This window comes from Ursus arctos, unplaced genomic scaffold, assembly GCF_023065955.2.
Source record: "Ursus arctos isolate Adak ecotype North America unplaced genomic scaffold, UrsArc2.0 scaffold_30, whole genome shotgun sequence".
In the NCBI taxonomy this organism is placed as follows: Eukaryota; Metazoa; Chordata; class Mammalia; order Carnivora; family Ursidae; genus Ursus; species Ursus arctos.
Window position 1 is genome coordinate 4,051,067 of NW_026622986.1, and position 21,354 is coordinate 4,072,420.

The following is a 21,354-nucleotide window of genomic DNA, read 5'->3' on the forward strand; positions in this document are numbered from 1 at the left end:
CCCTGCCCTTGAACAGACCATACAATAAACAGCCCGACAGAAATACAGCATAGAAACAGCAATTTGAAAAACGGTTGGGGTATGGGGGGGAAGATTTGCTCACTAACTTCAAGCGTGTCTGGAGGGGCAGAAACCCTTGGGAGACTTCTCCAGGAACAAAGGAGCTGGCAGGGGCCGTTTCCCTCCCCTGCCCCCTAGCCTAAACACAAGGACACGTGCTGAAACCAGCACAGTGCAAACATTCTCCACCTAACTTGCTTAACAGCATGTCCCACACCCCCACATTCTCCTGTGGACATGTCCCCTTCAGCCAGGCCTCTGCTCCAGGTACCCTCCCACAGGAGGCCCAAGCAAACCTTGTTAACGCCTGGACCCAGATCTGCCCCTCCAACCCAGCAGGCCTCAGTCTCCAAGGCTAAGGTCCCCTACCTAAGTGGACCACCACAAACCTTGGTAACACGGCTCACCTGCACCCACATTCTCCTGCGGTCCTGATTTCTCCAATATGTTTTTGGCCAGAGCCCATCCAATATGGTGCTACAACCCTGGCAGTGTGCAAAGAGCCCCAACAGGGGCTAACACAACCCCAAAGTGACTCCTACCCCAGGGACAGAGGAAGATAACCTCACACACCAGTCCAACTGTGGCCTCAGCAGTGGACTAAGGACGGATATCTGGTATGACTGCAGCACCTCCCACCTCCCCCCACATACAACGAACACTCCTGAGGGGACAAAACAGGGAAAGCATCTGCCACGGGGTGTTACTACATCTCTGGCAAATGCATGGTCTGACTCAACTCCAGCCCAAGGCAGCCCCAGACTGGCCTACACAGGGACCAAACCTTCCCCAAACAGGCAAAAGTGAGCCACCGCAGGTGACTAGACTAAAAGCAAAAGTGGCTTAGCCACAACAGCAGGGCACACACAACACACACAGGAGACACCCCTGAAGCACCAGATTCTGGTGAACAGGGGACACTGCACTGCAGGGCCCTACAGGACCTCTTCTTCACAAGGGCATGACTTTCAACAGCAGGAGACATAGGTGGCTTCCCAAAAACACAGAAACAGACACAGAGAGACAAAATGAGACAGAGGAATATGCCCCAAATGAAAGAACAGGAAAAAAAATCACAGCAAGAGACCTCAACAAAACAGAGATAATATGCATGATAGAGAATTCAAAGAATGGTCATAAAGATACTCACTGGACTTGAGAAAAGGGTGCAGGACTTCAGGGAGACCCTCAACAGAGATAGAAAACATAAACAAAGAACCAATCAGAGATGAAAAACTCAATGTGAAATTAAAAATGCACTAGATGAACAGCAGACTAGAGGAAGCAGAACTGATGAGCGTCTGGAGGACAGAGTAATGGGAAGCAATCAAGCTGAATGAGAGAGAAAAAATAATAAAAAATGAAAATAGATATGGGGAATTGAGACAATACCAAGTGTACTGACATTTGCATTACAGAGATCCCACAAGGAGACGAGAGAGGGATAAGAGGGCAGAAAATTTATTTGAAGAAATAACAGCTGAAAACTTTCTGAATCTGGGGAAGGAAACAGAAACCCAGATCCAGGAGGCACAGAGAGCCCCCAGCAAAATCAACCCAAAGAGATCCACAGCAAGACACACAGTAATTAAAATGGCAGAAAGTGGTGATAAAGAGAGAATGTGAAAAGCAGCAAGAGAAAAGAAGACAGTTACATACAAGGGAAACCCTATAATCTGGTTATCAGCGGATTTTTCAACAGAAACTCTGCAGGTCAGAAGACAGTGGCATGATATACTCAAAGAGCTGAAAGGAAACAACCTGCAGCCAAGAATACTTTATCCAGCAAGACTATCATTCAGAACAGAAGGAGAGATAAAGAGTTTCCTAGACAAAGAAAAGTTAAAGTAATTCATGACCACTAAACAGCCCTACAAGAAATGTTCAAGGGGATTCACTGAGTGGAAAAGAAAGACCATAAGCAAAAGTAAAAAAAAGTTGGAAGCACGAAAAGCAGTAACATTAAGTATATCTATAAAAATCAGTCAAGGGATTCACAGAATAAAAGGAAGTAAAGTATGACACCCTATACCTAAAACATTACAGGGAGAAGAGTAAAGAATGGGTTCAAGCTTAAGTGATGATCAATTTCATACAGACTGCTATATGCAGAAGATGTTATATACAAATCTAATAGTAACCACAAATCAAAAACCAGTAATAAAAAGAATGAAAAGGAAAAAAAGAAAAAGAAAAAGAAAGGAATCCAAATATTGCACTAAAGAAAGCCAACAAAATGTGAGCAAAGAGAGCAAGAGAAGGAACAGAAAAGAACTACAAAAACAATCATAAAACAAGTAAGAAAATGGCAATAAGTACATAACTATCAATAATTACTTTGAATGTAAATGGCCTAAACGCTCCAATCAAAAGATACAGGATGACAGAATGGATTAAAAAGTAAGACCCATCTATATGCTGTCTACAAGAAACTCACTTCAGACCTAAAGACACAAGAAGATTGAAAGTGAAGGAATGGAAAAAGTATTTATCATGCAGATGGAAGTGAAAAGAAAGCTGGGGTAGTAGTACTCATATAGGACAAAATGGACTTTAAAACAAAGACTGCAACAACAGACAAAGAAGGACACTATATAATTATAAAGGGAAAAACCCAACAAGAAAATTTAACAATTGTACGTATTTCTGCACCTTACATGGGAGCACCCAAATATATAAAGCAGCTAATAACAAAGGAAGTAATCAACAGTAATACAATAATAGTGGGAGACTTTAATACCCCATTCACAGCAATTGGTAAATCATCCAAACAAAAATTCAGAAGGAAACAGTGGCTTTGAATGACACACTGGACAAGATGGATCTAACAGTTTTTTCAGAGTATTCCACCCTAAAACAGAATACACATTCTTTATAAGTGCACATGAAATAGTCTCCTGAATAGGTCATACATTAGGCCACAAAACTAAGTCTCAACAAATTCAAAAAGACTGAAGTCATACGTGCATCTTTTCTTACTTACCTATGAAACTAGAAATCAACAACAAGAAAAAAATCTGGGAACAACACAAATACATGGACGTTAAATAACATTCTACTGAACAATGAATGGGTCAGCCAAGAAATCAAAAAGGAAATAAAAAATGATGAGACAAATGAATTTGAAAACACAATGGTCCAAAATATTTGGGATGCAGCAAAGAGGAGACAGGGAAGTTTATAGCAATACAGGCCTACCTCAAGAAGCAAGATAACTCTCAAATGAACAACCTAACCTTACACCTGAAGGAGCCAGAAAAACAAGTCCAAACAAAACCCCCCTAAAATACGAAGAAGAACCAAATAATAAAGATTAGACCAGAAATAAACAAAATAGACACTAAAAAACAATAGAACAGATCAATGAACTCAGGAGCTGGTTCTTCGAAAAGATCAACAAAAATTGATAAACCCTTAACCAGCCTCACCAAAAAAGGAAAAAGAGAGAGAGAGAGGACTCAAACAATGAAATGAGAGAAGAAAAACAATAACCAATACCACAAAAAATAAAGCATTATAAAAGAATATCAAATATTATAAGCCAACAAATTGGACAATTTCAAAGAAATGGATAAATTCCTAGAAACCTAAACTTCCCAAAACTGAATCAGGAACAGAAAATTTGAACAGACTAATTACCAGCAATGAAATTGAATCAGTCCCAAGAAACAAAAGTCCAGGACCAGATGGCTTCATAGGTAAATTCTATCAAACATTTAAAGAGTTAATACCAATTTTTCTCAAACTGTTCCCAAAAAAAGAGAAAAGGAAGGAAAGGTTCTGAGACCAACATTACCCTGACTACCAAAACCAGATAAAGACAACATAAAAAAGGCGAACTACACGCCAGTATCTCTAATGAACATAGAGGAATATAGAATCCTCAACAAAATATTAGCAAACTAAATCCAATGATACTTTAAAAAAATCATTCACCACGATCAAGTGCAATTTGGGATGGAAGGGTAGTGCAAATCAATCAATGTGATACATCACATCAACAAAAAAAAGAATAAAAATCATATGATCATTTCAATAAACACAGAGAAGGCATTCGACAAAGTACAACATCCACTCATGATAAAAATCCTCCACACAGTAGGTTTATTGGAAACATACCTCAACACAATAAAGGCCTTATATGAAAAACCCACAACTAATATCATCCTCAGCTTTTCCCCTAAGGTCAGGAATAAGACACGGATGTACATTGTCACTTTTATTCTACATAGTACTGAAAGTCCTAGACGCAGCAATCAGACAAAAAAAAAAAAAAAAAGAAAGAAAGAAAGAAATAAAAGGCATCCAAATCAGTAAGGAAGAAGTAAAACTTTTACTATTTGCAGATGACATGACATGATACTATATACAGAAAACCTGAGAGACTCCACCAAAAAACTGCTAGAATTGATAAACAAATTCAGTAAAGTCACAGGGTGCAAAATCAATGTACAGAAATCTTGCATTTCTATAGACCAATTGGGAAGCAGCAGAAAGAAAACAACCCCATTTACAAGTGTACCTAAAATAATAAATCTACCCCAAAAGGTGAAAGACCTGTATTCTGAAAACTATAAATCACTGATAAAAGAAACTGAAGACAACACCAAGAAATGGAAAGACATTCCATGCTAGTGGGTTGGAAGAAGAAATATTGTTGATTTTAACATATCAATAAAGTAAAGGGAAAAAACCACATGATCAATCTCAATACATACAGGAAAAACTCTTGACAGAATCTAATACTCTTAAAGAATAAACAAAGCAAAACAAAGCAAAACAAAACTCCACAAATTAGGAATGAAGGGAACTCCCCAATTTGACAGAAGCCATCTATGAAAAACCCACAGCTAACATAACAGAAAAAGACCGAAAGCTTTCCCTACAAGATCTTGAACAAAACAAGGATGTGCACTCTCACCACTTCTATTCAACACTGTGCTAGAGGTCTAGCTAAGGCAAATATGCCAGTAAAACCAATAAAAAACATCCAGCTTAGAAAAGAAGTAAAACTAGGTCTATTTGCAGATGACATGATCTTGCATATATAAAATTCAATCTAGTAAAATACTATTAGAACTGAAATGAGTTCAGCAATGTGGAAGGATACAAGATAAATCTACAAAAATAAATTATATTCCTATACACTAGCAATAAACAATCTGAAAATGAAAATTAAGAAAACAATTCCACTTACTAATGCATGAAACAGAATACCTAGGAATAAAATTTAACAAAGGAAGTGCAAGGCTTGTGTAATGAAAACTATAAACTGCTGAAAGAAGATGAAGGAAATCTAAATGGAAAGACATCCCAAGTTCCTGGACTATAAGACTTACTAGTGTTAAGACTAAAATAGTCCCCAAGTTGATCTACATATTCAAAGCGGTCCCTGCCAAAATCCTAGCTGGTTTTGTTTCTGTTTGTTCTACAGAAACTAGCACGCTAATTTTAAAATTGAAAATGTAAGGGTCACAGAATAGCCAAAAAATCTTGAAGAAGAACAAGAAGAGTCAGAACAGTCAGAGTCATACTTTTTTTTTTTTTTGAGAGAGAGAGAGAGAGAGAGTGGGAGAGTAGGGGGAGGGGCAGAGGGAGAGAGAGAATCTTAAGCAGACTCCATGCCCAGAGCAGAGCCCAACGTCCAGACCTAAGCCAGATGCTTAACTGACTAAGCCACCCAGGAGCCCCGAGAGTTATACTTTCTTTGACTACAAAGCTATGGTAATCAAGACAGTGTGGTGTGGACATAAGGAAATACAGATCAATGGAATAAAACTGAAAGTCCAGAAATAAACTTGCACATTTACGGTCAACTGATTTTTGATGAGAGTTATGAAACAATTCAATGAGGAAAGGAGAGTCTCTACAACAAATGGCACTGCAACAACTGGATATCCACATGCAGAAGAATAAATCTGGACCCCTACCTCACAAAAATGAGTTCAAAATGGATCATATACCTAAATGTAAGACCTGAAAGTATGTAACTTTTAAAAGAAAACATAGGAGTAAATCATATCACCTTGAGTTATTCAATGGTTTCTTAGATACAACACCAAAAGCACAAGAGACAAAAGAAAAAATATATACAGATTGGGCTTTATATTTGAAAATGAAAACCTATACTGTAAATGCTAGTATTAAGAAAGTGAAATGACAACACAGAGAATAGGAGAAAATACTTGTGAATCATTATCTGACAAGGGACTTTTCAGCCAGAACATAAAAAGAACTCTCATAATTCAATAATAAAAAGAAAAGCCAATTTAAAAATGGGCAAAGAATTTGAACAGACATTTCTCCAAAGAAGATATACAAATGACCAATAAACACATGAAAAGATGCTCAACATTATTATAATTAGGGAAATGCAAATCAAAGCTACAATGAGATTAACGCTTCATACCCATTAGAATGGCTAAAATCAAAAAAGACAACAACAAGTCTTGGCAAGGATGTAATGTGGAGAAACTGGATCCGTCCTGTTAGGGAACTGCCGATGGGAATGCAAAACCGTACTGGAAAACAGACTGTTCCTCAAAAAAAATTAAACAGTTACCATATGATGCAGCAATTCCACTCCTAGGTATATTGCAGGAGAAATGAAAATATATGCCTACTCAAAAACATATACACAAATGTTCACAGCAGCATTATTCATAATAGCTAAAAAACAGAAACTCGTATGTCCATCAACTCATGAATGAATAAACAAAATGGAACATTATTTGGCAATAAAGAATAATGAAATACTCTATATTACAAAATGGATGATGTTTGAAAACATTACGGTAAGTGAAAAGCCAGTCACAAAAGACCATATATTATATGAATCAGTTCTACGAAATGTCTAGAATAGGCAAATCCCTTGAGAAAGAAAATAGATTAGTGGGGTTACTTGGGCCTAGGGTGGGGACTGGGGATGGGGAGTGGCTGCTAAAGGGTAAAGGGCTTTCTTATGGGACGATGAAAATATTCTGAAATTAGGTTGTGGTGATGGTTGCACAAGATACAAAAAAACACTGAAGTGCTCACTTTAAATGAGGGGATTTTATGGTAAGTTAAACTATATCTCAACAAAGCTACAAAAAATAAGGAAATAATAAAAAGGTAATATATCTTCTGTCTGGTTAGTTCCATTATTTGCCACCCCCATTTCTTCTCAACTCCCGCTTTCTTTATGCCTGACTCTTTCCTTCCCATCACCCATCACTGTGGCCCTCCAGAGAACCAACCTTGTAGGCAACACTCAATGAGGGGCTCGGCTGAGTAATGTCCCCAAGCTAAAGACTTCGCCCACCCTCCCTCCAGAAAGCTTACCTTAATACCTTAAGCAGTGAAGCAGAATAGGAGTTTAAAGTTATAAAACTCCTGGGGTAGGGGAAGACTTCAGCACATGGCTCCTGAATGCTCCCTATGTTTCAGGCAAAGTGCAAGGCACGTCAATACCACTTTCATTCACTTCAGCAGTAGGCAGTTATTACTACACTTGCTTTGACATTTAATATTTATTAGGTACCCGGCTGTGTTCCAGATGTTGGTCACATTACAGTGAATGAGAAAGACAAAAAGATTAAAAAACTTTTAATCATGGAACTTATAAAGAAAATATGATAAATGAGTAAAACCCAAAGAATGTTAACTGGTGATAAGTGCTATGAAGAAAAACAAAGCAGGAAATGATGAGAAGGGAATGTGGGGGAGGAGGGAGGTGACAATTCAAAGTATCATGGCCCCATGGACGTGCCCTATGAGCAAAGACTTGAAGGAAGGTAGGGTGGCACCACACGCCTATCTGGGAAAGAGGATTCCAGGCAGTGGTGTCCAGTGCCAAAGTCCCAAGGCAGGTACTGGTATGTGCAGGAGGAGAGGCAGCTGAGTTGAAATCAGAGGTGGCCTAAGCCTGCTACAGGTCATGTAAGGGCCTTCTTTGTGTCTTCCTCAGAGGAAGATGGGGAACCCCTGGAGGTTCTGAACAGAGTGAGAAAAACAATGGCTCAGGACAGAACCCTGGGCCCCTCTGTCCTATCACCTCCGGGTCACGACTGACTGTTCCAAGGGTAAACATCTGACCCAAAGGAACTGGGCCAATCACTGATGAAGCCAATCAAAATTCATCTCCTCTCCAAAATCTGAACTAAACACAAGAGGTTGAATTAGCCAGTGTTGGGCCTTAAATGAAAATAGTGACAGACAGTCAAGATTAGGACAGTTACTTCCCTGCCACGTCCATACGACCAGAAGCCGCCTGAAATTCAATACTGCAAACCCAAAGGGAGGAGCAGAGACAAGAAGAGACGGCCCCAGAGAGAGGGATGCACAGAGCAACCTGCTGTAGGTTGAGGACGGGGATATATGGGACTCCTGAACCTTCCAATAAATCTCCTGCCTTGGCCTCTCTGTGTGGGTTTCTCACCCTTATAATCAAAATCCCCGGCTTAGACAGGGAGCTATATTTTGTTATCCAAGTATCACACGTGGGACTGAAAAGGCTGTCTGTTCGTGGCTGTAAGTTTAACGCAGCTCTAACAACTCCTGAGGAAAAGGAAGGGCTGTACAGACGGGCAGCTGGACACCATGGCCTTCCATCCAACCCTGGCTTCCCACAGCTGTTACTGGGAATATTATACAATGCCCATAAGTGAAAACTTATTAGAAATCAGCAAGGTGCAATTTCAGTTACTTCATCCTGTTTTTAATTTCCTCATGTGTATCAATGGCAGAGATTTCTGAATATTCTGCTAGGCTAAAAAAAATACATTTGGTGATATTAAGTCATTGTTACTCTTTTAGAACAAAGTTAATTAAGCTGTGAAATACTTGTTTTGACTTAACTAGGTTCTGGGTATGGTCCTGGAAGCTCTCTTACCACAGGCAGGCTGCAGTATTGTTCCTTGTGGGCAATGAGGGCCAGAGCTAACTGCCACCCTCCTCCCACCACCAGCCTCCTCCTGACCAGCATGCCAAGATGCCAAGAGAAGGCCCAGGAGAAAGGCAGAGATTAATGCTTCTCTGTCAACTCTAAACTGAACCTGCTCTGAATGGCTGCTTCTAATTCTAAGGGACACAGAGAAGGGAAGAATGATCACACAAGGGTCTCGCTCAGAGCATGCCTCTATCTGCCCTCTGCCCACAGGCAAGCAGGCTGACGGTCAGCTGCCACAAGCAGCCGCAGCAGCCAGAGAACTGGTCTGCAGTGCTGTACCAACTACATGGGCCCCGAAAGCTGTTCATCTTTGGGTTGTAACTACCAAGACCCCAATACAAGCTCATCTCCGGCTAAGCCAGCAGTTTATCTAGCAAAGTGAAGATTTCAGTAGTTACAATTACTGACAAAAATGTACCACTCCTACAGCACTCCAGAGACATGAATTAGCCAATCCTCCCTGTCACCCTTGGAAATGGAGTGCACTTCAGCTGTTCTCTCAACGTCTCCCTGAAGCCGGGAAAGTGGCAGGGATTAAAATCTCAGCCCTCCGTCCTCCACAGGACACGAACCTCTTCATGCTAATAAATCTAAACAAACAGGTCACAGTCAGGTCACAATTTTCTTAGGAATTAAAGGTAAAAAAAAATCCCCACCATGTTCCATCTGCAGCAGCTTCAAAATAAATCTTTCTTCACTGAGTGAAAGTTTAGTACTAATCTCATCTGTAGTTTCATCTGGTTGTCTTACCCTTCTTTTCTCTTTATCACCATTTCCCTTTACAACAATTTCAACCCTGTTTCCCTGCTGCGTGTTTTTGTAAGAACTTGAAATCCTTTGGGGGAACAAAGCTAAGCAATAAATATACTTCTCAAATAGGACCGAATCATTCCAAATCACCCAATGATTACTTGTTGAATGTCTGTTTTACCTATTGGTGGCAAGTTCAGTGAGAGAGAGAGTAAACACACAAATGGATGAACCAATGAATGAATAAACAAACAGGTTTATTGTTGAATTAGCTGAAGGGCACAAAGCTCTTAGTGTGGCAGAGAGACAAAGGGTCCTTGGGTGGCCTGTAAACTTTCTGGTAGACAATAATCTCTTCTCAGAAGCAATAGGGAATGGCTTTCTGCTCTCCCTCTGGGAGGGCTCACTCACAGGCACAGTTAACTTCTTATCTGAGTTGCATGCAATGTAAAAGGTCAGTGAGAATGGGTTCCACTGTCAATCTATTTCCCAAATGAGATTTGACCTAAATAGCCCCTAAAGTTTTAAGAATCTAAGATTATAGATTTTTATCTCTGAGTTTTAAAGTGCAGATTATGTCCATGTTGTCTCTGAGTATCTTCCATTACTGACACAAAAGTCACAAAAGAGAAGGCAGTAATATACAGCACTTCTTCCCAAATAGGTATTCGTATAGGATGTATGTGTTCATCACATCCTACTAACGTCATTAAAACCTTTGCAGGCAATCAACAACAGGAAACCTGGACGTTAGTAGGGAGCAAGTGGCCTCGGTCCTTCTTATTCCCCTTTAGCCCACGGTTTTACTTATGTGAATTTAACGTTTCAACATATTGGTTTTGAATGTGATCTGACAACTGATTTTAGGTGGCAATTGTGGAACAGACTTCTCCCTCTTTTGGGAGATCCATCCTGTACTCTCCCAGGGGAAAAAAAAAAAAAGACAAACTTGAAGGTGAAGATGTAGTTTTCCTAGGGCGCCTGGTGAGACTCCCTGCTTGCTCCCCACTCCAGTGAACTACAGAACGGCTGCGGTCATTGGGAAGGCACTCACCAGGGTGACAATGGCACATTCGGCCGTCAGCTGAGCAGCACTGAACAGTGTCCGAACAAACCGGTAAATCTGCTTCTGCTCTGGGTTGTGTTTATCATAATCTGGTGGCACTTCGGATTTCTGGGGAAGGAAATATTTTCAGATGACTGGCCACCCAATAAAAACAAAAGAGAAATAATTAAACACCATCAGGAGGAGGAGATTACCGAAAGAGGGTGAAGGTTTTCATCAAAAATATCTAAGAGCATCCTTCCATCTGGGTCCCTGGTGGGGAAAATAAGAGAAAGTGGAGTTTACTTTCTGCAAGAATGCCATTCAAAATGAAATAAAAATATATTTCGATTTAACATATTTCAAGAAACTGAAGTCAATGTTAAATATCGGACATGCTATTGGTTATCCACAAATAATAATTTTTCTTGTGTACAACATTTGATCATTTTTGTTTACCCAGCCTCTGAAATAAAGGTTATAAACCACATTTAGCTGAATTAACCTAAGCAAAAAAATCTAGACTTCCATTTTTTGAGTTTTCAAATGAACCAAATCTAAGCAAGTGACAAACTTCTTTAAACACCTTGCTTCTCAGCAAAGGCTGATGGATATGCTTAAACCATCACTAGACGGTCGCTGAAAGAAAAGAAGTTCAAGGGTAAAAAAGAACATTCAGTGTGCCCCAGAAACTAATTTGAAATTTTCACAACATGCAACTTAAACACTTCATTAAGAGTTTCACAATTTTATATTGAAAAACAAGAGGTGATGTGTAGAAAAGCTCAACTCAGTAACCCATAAATCTATAAAAAAAAGGCTGGTTGTTACAAGGCCAGTAAACGTCACTGAAAGAGGTGACTGTGCTGTATGCCCTGCACAGTGCTACAGACACCAACCGCGCTTCCACGCCGGCTCCACTCTCATCTGCTTGAGGTCCTCTGACTTCTGTCAGAGAGAAGGTTTCTACTACATTAAAATAGTTTATGTCTAAATTTATACCACGGTTTCTTCTAATTTAAAACTATAAACATTTTTTCTCATGTTGAAGTTGCACATAGTAAATTTTTAAAATAATATTTTATAAAAGAAAGAAAGAACGTTTCAGCAAATTATACAGAAAATCAAGAGTGAAAAGGCAGGTGGGCATCATCAAGGAGATCTGCTCTGCTGGCTTCAAACACTAACACCCGTCTGGTTTCCTCTGACTGAGCAGTAGTTCAGCACTTACCTGGGAAGTTTGGGTAAATTATACTAACTCTAGAAATTTCACGAAAACACGGGTAAAGAACACAAAGGCCAAAGCAACTAGAACGTAATAGGAAAAAAAAAATAGGAAAAACATAATAGGAGATAATGTGTAAAGTTTTTAGTACAAAATTAATCACTCACATACCTGTTTTTGATGTGGTAATATATTGCGAGAGCTACACTGTAAAATAAAATGCAGGGTTCAATGTTTTGTAAGCATATTCAAAATGTTATACATTATCTTTCTGACCATAAATATGGAAAGTAAAAGTCAAATGATCCATCTGAACAGTCCCATTTAATTCAGAATACTGATCAAGAAATCACACTCTTCAAAGAAAACCAATCTTGTACTCATTCCCAGCAATTATTACATCTCTTCCAGGAATACCAAAACTTCAAGAGGTATTTAGAAACAAATTCTCTTTCTACTTGAAATTTTAAGCTTTCTTTGCTTGTAAAATACAGGCACTATGTAAAAACAACTTAGGAACTCCTAGTTTAGAAAAATCATGGTTTATTTATAACTACCAAAAAAATGTGAGTATCACCCAAAGAGGTTTGCTGGGTTTTTTTCCTCTTAAATCAAGAACCTTTTGGCAATCCACCTAACTTATTCATTCACTTGCTGAAACAGTTAACTCTTATTTGACACTATCTTAAAGTTTTATTTTACATTTTAAAAAATCTGAATTTAATGAAGATATTCCCCTCCCCTGAATATTTTTTCCAAATAATGTTTTTCGGATTTAAAAAAATGCGTTATATTCATATTGTAGAACTTCTGAAAACTATAGAAAGTATAAAGATGAGGTTGAGATATATGGATATCTACTCCTGTCTATAAGCTCTATGTGTAAACAGGTTTGCATACTACTGCTGTCCTCATTAATACTTTTCTTACCATTAAAACACGCTTTTAAAACATTATTTTAAATGGCTGATTACATCCCACTGTATAGTTGCTGAATAATTAACTACTCCCCTACCACTCATCACTTGTTTCTAGTATTTTGCAATTATAATTAACACCATATTGATATCTTCATAAAATACTTGTGCAACCTGGGACTATATTATTTCCATAAGAAAACATTCTGTAATTGAAATTACCCAATCTGAAGCCATTAATAATTATAAGCCTCCCCACATACACTGCCAGCTATTTTTGCAGAAAAAGTGTGCCAGTGTACTTCCCTACCAGCATCCGCTGCAACCTCATCCTTGCTGACACTTACCTTGAATATTCTGAAAAACAGTTCTCCAACCGGAGAGGTAAAGAAGCCTACTTGTTTCCGATGGGAGTTCCTATGATGACCTATCAAGTCGGCAGGGTTATTCATGTTAACCGGCCAATATATTTTCTTAATTTCCTCTTCTGTAAGCTGTCTAAATCATTACACTATTTTTGTTTTACTTTAAAATTAATTGAGGAGAACAAAGTTTATTTTTTAAGCTTCTAAGAATATCACTAACTGGCTGCATCAGATTGCGCTGTGGGTACCCAGAGCACAGAAACTGCCATCTAGGGCATCAAGACACAGGTGGAGGGCTCAGTTCCAAAATTTTTCAGCTTACTCAGCATTGGATTCCAAACAGCTCAGAGGCTCACCTATGACTTCCTATGACAATAGACAAGAAATCTCTCATCTTCCAAGTCTCTCTCTCTCTTTCTAGACCTACTCATTCATACGACTTCAGCTAAGTGTTCAAGTCCTCATGAGCAAATGGCAATATATTCTCTTTCTCCTAACATCTTCAAGAGGTTATTCAAGTGTCAGTTCAAGCTGACGAAGAATTGTAACTGGGGTGAAAGGGCCTCAGAATTAAAACATAAGTAATACAGTTTTCAAGCATATATTAACAGCCCTGTGATGAAAAACAGCAGATGTTATCAACTCTCTTTCATAAATGAGAAAAATGCAGGTTCAGACACTGATACCAGGATTTCTGACTGGTCTAGTGGTTTTGGGCCCTTTTGTGCTACCACGCTGCCTCTGGGAAAAAGGAAGAAATTACCATTTAATTCATTTAATAGTCATGCTGTGATCACTGTTTTCTAATCTAATGTCAGATTTAAACTGATGTTTCTTATGGCTGGGTCTGGTGTAGTGACTAGTTTAACTGCTTCCACTGATTGAGAAAGGAAATGGTTCTTGCCTCCTCTGTGAGGGAGCATGACACAGGAAAAGCATGACTCCTGGACGAACAGTCAGAACAACCTGGGTTTCAAATCGGGCTTCCTCATTTATTGGAGTTCATTTACCTCCCAGAGCCTCCATTTCCTCACCTATAAAATTAGGACAATTCAACCTATATTACAGAGCTGTTACTATAACCAAACGAAATATATAAAAGTATTATTTCAAACAAAGTTCTAAAACAAAAGTCATTATTATTAATGGTTACTCCCCTAGCAATAATTTCATCCCAAGGGGTGTTTTTACTTCTGCAAATTGAGTGAAATCTTCAGGGCCCCAAGGTCACTATCTTCTGAATCTCCTGAGCCAAAAGCAAGACTGGACATCATCCTGGCCTTAGACCTTCAGGAAAAACAGAGCCACAACGTAGGACAGTTTCTACTCAAGGTTGTATCGCGAAAAGTAAGAAAACCAAGCTCAGAATTCACATACAGCACAGCTCCATGGGCCAGCTTAGTTGGTCACTGTGAAAGAAGTGATTTGGGGGGCACATGGCAGTCAGTTGAAAATCAGTCCCACACTTGGGGCTTCAGAGGCCTGGTCAGTTCTGCTACGTCCTTCGAAAATGTTGAGGTCTCACCAAAGATGGGCTGGGGTCAAACCAGAAGTACATGTGGACCAAAGGGTTTGCTCAGCTGCTTTTGCCACATAGCTGGGAATGAAGAAATGCTATTTTCTTGACCAAGAAAACAAAACAGATTTATGACTGGTGGCCTTATACTTGTCCTCTTACCTAGAGCTAACTACTCAGCAAAGCATATGACAATACTAAAACCTCTGAAGACCAAGAGGTGGTGGGTACTGGCAGCACAAAGGAGCTGAACCAGGGGGATGGAGGCAGGTGGGCAAGCAGCTGCTCTCCAACCCTCAGAGGCCAAGGACCGTAGGTGATTTGGCCGGCGGTGTGAATGGGGCTACCCATTGTCCCTCCACCCTTTTCTCTAATCATCATTCCTATGCCTGTTACAGGATTTTGGAGGGGGGATGAAGGTCAGCTGCAGAGGCATGGGGTTGGTTAGCAAATGCTAAATTCGTACTACAGCTGTTGGCATTTACGGAAAGATGGGAAAATCAAGTTCTCGAAAAAGAAATCATGCCTATGAAAAGAATGAGCACAGAATCCCCAAACTTGTTACACTTAAGACTTTTCTTTCGGTATTAGAACAGCACTTGACCCTCCATGCATTCCTCAACTAGAATTTGTAAATACGCTTGTTCCTTTTAGTAGCCCACAATTTACAGAAGGGTTTTCTTTTAAAAATTAAGTTAGAAATCGATGTTTAGAACTCAGAGGATTCTTCTCAGAGAAACAAGGTCATAGTTGGTTTTCAGGAAGCAAGTTCAGCCCACAGACACTCACCATGTCCTCAGTGAAGCTCAAGAGTATTCATGGTTTGGGTATTTTTAATGTCCCGGGGGAGGGGACCAAGAAAAGGGCTTGGATTTAGGGAAAGCAGAAAAGCCGAAAAAGGAAAATAGGAGTTTCTTTTGATAAGTGTAGGATAAGTTTCAGGCACAATTTCAGAACAGGAGAGCATTAGGATTTAGCTTCTTCCTATCCCGCTTTTTGACACTACTCCTTCTTCTGAGTATCCCTTTTCCCCTTACACTGTTCAAAGACCCTGGCTAAAGTTCAGCCAGGCCTGCTAACACCTTGAATTATTTTTTACTCTTTAGCTCCTTGATTATAACCCGGCTCAGTGTCAGATGCAGGCATTTACAGGGAAGGATTCTGATGGTACTACTTCAGTTAGGGTCCACCCTGCTCCCAGGTCCTAAATACACATTTTGAAAAAGAGGGCACTTTTTAAAATAAATGAACTACTGACTAAAGGAATTTCAGGTGGTGCAAAGAAAATGTCTTTCGGAGTCACAGTATCTACACTGAATGTTTTGTTTCAACAGTCTACTCTTGAACTGGGCCAGCTTTTAGCTCTTTTTCCTCCACGTATTAACCTATAATTTAAAAGTTTCAAGTGAACTTTGGTGGGGGAGGGGAGAGCAACTGTTCACTTACATCAGGAGTTCTCAAACTTGGCTACCTACTAGAATCTCCTGGGGGGGGGGGGGGTGTTAAAATCCAGATACCAGATCTGTAGGGCAAGACATCAAACATCAGTGTGTTTTCCAGCTCCCAGAGGATTCCAGGGTATAGCCAGGGCTTGGAACCACTGATTTGCCCAGCAGCACATTTATAACTTAGGTGACACTGAAATACCAAAGTGTTAACCAGTTTTCCCACCAGGCTCCTAAGTGTCTATGTCACAACCAGTGGCAATTTCAAGTTATCCAAGGGGGAAGTGTTGAACAACTGAGTCGGATCCATTTGTAAATCCCAAGAGCTCCTGCTGGCCCTGAAAGTGAAGGTGCCCTCTGCTCCACTTGGCCTCCCTTCCTGTTGAAGACGATCCCAGGATTAAAGAGAAATTAGCAGCTTTCATTCCAGGCTCTCTGGAATTTGTGCAGATGCCAACAGCCACATGGTACCTAGATCTTCAGGGCTTTCCGCTCCTCTCCAAAATTACTAATGATTTACTCTAGAAACTACTTTCAAGAAGTACTGTAACTTCCTATTTCCTGGCAGTAAACTGTGGCCCAAAGGCTATGACATGCAGACCTCTTCCCAGCTGCAAACATGGACTGCTTGGGTTTATGCCCACTTGTCATTTATCAAGCCGTTAAATGCCAAGGTAATAAGGGAAGAAGCTGCACTTCTATTTAGATCTTAGAAAACATGCAACCCTTGAGGACAGAAGGCAGCCTCCCATCTTTCCATCTTCCACCTCCCCACAGGGTGGCTGCTGTCCACAGAAGACTGACACAGTCCCTGCTGCCTGACTGAGGCTGTGATTTTTCGCCACATATGGTCACACTCAGAATCGGGCTTCTAAGCCTGAAAACATGGCCCACTGAAATGAAAGAATACTTCTTATTTAGAAATTTAAACACTTACATCATACACTAACTTGGCCTGTTGTTAAATGTGTAACTTCTTAAACACATATAGAAATAAAATACCCCAGGTTTTCTGCAGTTGAAATGATGACCACAGACCCCAGCACATCAGGTTTTCTGTGATCTCTGTCAACGGCCATTATTATCACAACGCTAATAGGAACATTATAAGAAAAAAAGTGTTCCTTCCCTCTTAACTTCCATTTTAAAATAAGGAAACTGAAGCCCAAAAGGGAAAGGATTTTATCCAAAGACTCCCCTTCCTCCCTTAAACCCCACTTTAAAACAAGGTTCCAAAGAGAAGGATCTTACCCAAACCCTCCCTGTTGCTGAGAGAGCCAAGACCAGAACTTAGATCTCTCAATTCTGGGCAAATACACTTTCACTGTCAGGCCTGCTTTCCACTGTAGCCCCGAGTCTTAAATGGGACCACAAAAGCCCTGCTTTATTTTTCAAAGGTAAAATATTAGTAGAGTTATTCCAGGGTGGCTTTAATAAAAAGTGGGAGGTAGAAATCAAATACATGTCTTCGCCTACATTTAAAATAATTTTAAATTTGGTCTTTTATGTAAATGCGAATGTGCACAAATATTTGGAACACCCCACATTTTACCTACCAAAATCGCTTTTTAAACAGATTTCCTCAACAGTCAATGGCCTCCTCCAGCCCAATCTTACCACTTCCAGACCCCACAACCAACCAGTTAGCTGTCAGGTTAAGGACCAGAAAAAGAATTCAGTTAAGCAAAAATGTGTATACCCACCATTTAATTGTATACTTGAGGTTTGGTTGACTGACTGTGCTATCATCTAGGAAAATAGTGGAGCAGGAGCTGTATTTCCTCGCTATTTGTCCTGGAGGATGCTAGAAAACAATGGCAACAAGACAGGACAATTAAATGGGATTCAAAATTCTTCCAAGAAACATCATCCTCTTAAACTTGATATGAGACCACTGAGGAAAAATGTCTTAGCAAGAAATATTAATACCACCAGCAAGAACAGTACAAAAACACTTTCTTCATACAATGAAATCCCTTGTTCCTCTACATGTAAAAGTCGCCACCACCACTGCTAGTCCCAAACCTCCCTCACTGGAGAACAGTATTCTCCTGCAAGCCACCACCAAAGAGCGTGCTGCAGAGTCCAAGAAAATCACCTGCCCTGGGGCCTGCAGGAAACAATGACACTGCTCATTACCCCAGTGAAAGACCCTAATTAAGGCAGCAACCTGGTTTTATGCATCAGGATCAAGGCAAGAAGCAACTGTACCCATTTTCTTTATTCTTTAGGTACAGTTGATTTGGAGGCCACTGAAAATGCAGCCAATGTAAATTTAGATCTCCTGGTTAATCAGCTTGAATTTCAGGAGGTGAAGTTATAAAGAAAAAAGTATTGCTTTGTTAGGGGCCAAACACATTTTAAAGAGGAAGATTATCTGATACTTTTGAAAATACAACCAACAGGCAGTGCCTGTTCTGTCTTATGACTGGTTCTTTCACAAATGTATAAAGTTTGAGCTCTCTGAAGAACTACTTCTGAAACGTACTGGTATAGAAAACAGAATTTAAATTATACACTGATGACATCTAATTGAATACTAAGTAGATTTTGCCACTATGTGGGTGATATGATTAGTAGACATTACTCCAGATAACTCTTATTGAAAAGCAAGTTAGGAAAAAAAAATCAAATCACCCAAACAAGTTTCCATTTGCATGGTGCTATGTTGACAGTCTAAGAGGCATTTTCAGCAACTAATGCAAATAATCCCTTTAGGGCTAATAAAACTGCCTGCCTCAAGTGCCCATGTCCACACTTTACAAATGAAAAGGAAGCCTTAAAGCTAATCAGAGACCAAGTGCCCTATTCCACACTTTAAAATTTATTTCATATTTAATAAGGTTTCCTCTGTAATAAAATTATGAAAATATGCAGTAGCCTGAGAAATATAAACCAATGTCATAAACAGAATCTCCCCTCAAAACTAAATAAAAATGTTAATAGTCAAGTATCCAGTTCCTTGGATTGCAGCTAGAGGGCACTGCACTACTGAAACATTATAACCCTCTCTAGCACCGGTTTATAAACAGCATGTGGGTCAGAAGGAAATAACCAAAGTCAGGAAGTTCAGTTCTTGGGCTTTCCTTCTTAAGCTCACACTGCTTTGTGCCAGTGTAAGGAAAGGGCCCAAAGAAAATCTGCAATGTTCAAGTTACAATTTGAATGTCAATTTTAAAATGGCATTTTCACACCTGTCAAATTAATCACAAAATTCTCATTACGACGATCCAAAGGCACTAAAAATATTTTTTTCTCTTCTTAAGCTCTTATAGCAATCATATTTAACTCACACAAAACACACTAAAAACTCATAATACAGCTATTAATACAGGTGGCAAGCTTTTAAAGGTCTTATGAAATTTTCCCCATAGGTGCAAAATCTACAAACAAAATCTCAACAGATACTGTGCTTAACACAAAAATTCAATAATTAATTGATGAGACACAGGGTAACTTCAGGTATAATCCCAACAATGAAGCAAAAGGACAATAATAATTCATTTCTATTTTGTGTGGTTTCAACTACTCCTTCTGACACAAATTTCTCAGGATTAAAATGTGAGGGGAACTGCAAAGAATAGTTTGCCTAAGAAAACATGAGCATGGGTGTCAAGGAGACACAGGTGAACATAATCTACACATCCCTTCACAGTCTAAGAAACTCCCTCCCTGAGCCCATGGGCAGGCATGCCCCTGGGCGCACACAGTCCCTAAGGGTCAGAGGGTTAACTGGAAAGCAGCCCCAAAGAGCAGCAGCCTCCCAGCACTCAGCGCTGGCGAGCCAAAGCCCTCAGTTTGCCAGGGGAACACCAACTAAGCTTTCAAACTCTATAACCGTGTCTGAATTGAACACAAGTCCTCGTACTGAGTTATGAAGACTCTGAGTTGCAGGTGCCTCATCACTCTACAGTATCATTTGGGTGTTCAGCCACCTGTTGAATATCAGGACTACAAGATTCAGAGAATGTATACTTCTCTCAATCTGAAATCCACGTCACTAAAAAGCTCAAATAATTAGAACCCTGCGGCAGAAAAGCTCGACTCTGGGGTTGTTTTCGTGCTTCGGTTTCTGTTCTGCAGAGGGAAGGGAGAGTCAGCCCAGGCACCAACACCTTCTAACAAGCAGCACCAACGTGCATCCTGCAACACGGAGAGCTTGAAACGTCTGCGATGCCTCTGAAGCGTCGGAGACACACGCACCTTCACAGAAGAGCGTGCTCTCATTTGCTCGAGATTTTGAATAAGCACGTGGTGTACCAGATTATGGTTCTCAGTTTTAATATTATGTAACATAATACTACATTAATTTAGACGTCCCGTGATTCTGAAAGTACATATGCTTGTACATGTGTATGTCTGGCTCTAAAATCTTCCAAGTAGGTTCCAGTCTTTGCTCATAAATAACACGGCCGTATGACGCACTGGAGAACAGCAGTCAAGACGACAGGTGCTAGAGTCGCAACTGCAGGTGTGAAACTGACTCAGCCATAACTCACTCTGTGACCCGGCGAGTTACCTACCCTCCCTCTCTGCACCGCCGGTTCCTGTCTGTAAAACGAAGGTAACAGACCCTACCTCACAGGGTCATTATTGAGGAGTACACGAGTTAATAAAGTGCTTAGAGCAGGGCCAGCACATGGGAAGCATTACATCAGTCCTTGTTAAATAAAGAGTACATTAAACGTGTCAAAAAAAGTGATAGGAATGCTTTTTTATGCTAATGTCCGTAACATACTAGAAATATACAGAAGAAAATACCTAAGGCAATGTTTTATTGGAAAAGGAAGGGCACAACGGTCCCGTTACCTGGCTCAGACAGATGGTGCCAAGAATGACAGTCTTGGTGAAAGAGCAGCTACTGTAACATCACCCATAAACTGCTTGGAAGGGGGGCAGAGGACAGGCCAATCAGTGAGAAGTCCAAATATGGCTTTTATGGAAATAAACGCTCTAAACTATTATTCAAAATATTTTAAGAAAAGAAAAATTTATAACTTTGAAATAGTGTATATTTTACAAATTAAGTAATAAATACCTGGAATAAAACTTGAGAACTCGAGTGAAGATCATCTAGTCCACCTATCCCCATGATGTCGCAC

The 21,354-nt window shown here is 39.9% G+C and overlaps 1 protein-coding gene across 3 annotated transcripts in view; it reads right to left on the reverse strand.

Annotated features, from left to right (window-relative positions):
- CCNY (cyclin Y) overlaps positions 1-21,354 on the reverse strand; it is a 221,398-nt gene that overhangs the window by 22,047 nt on the left and 177,997 nt on the right. For all 3 annotated transcript variants that reach the window (XM_026483421.4, XM_057304701.1, XM_026483419.4), the window contains 4 exons: positions 17,956-18,056; positions 12,181-12,216; positions 11,000-11,057; positions 10,794-10,913 (listed from right to left, as the gene is read on the reverse strand). In XM_026483421.4, the coding sequence (XP_026339206.1) occupies positions 10,794-10,913; positions 11,000-11,057; positions 12,181-12,216; positions 17,956-18,056 (315 nt within the window). The remainder of the gene's footprint in view (positions 1-10,793; positions 10,914-10,999; positions 11,058-12,180; positions 12,217-17,955; positions 18,057-21,354) is intronic.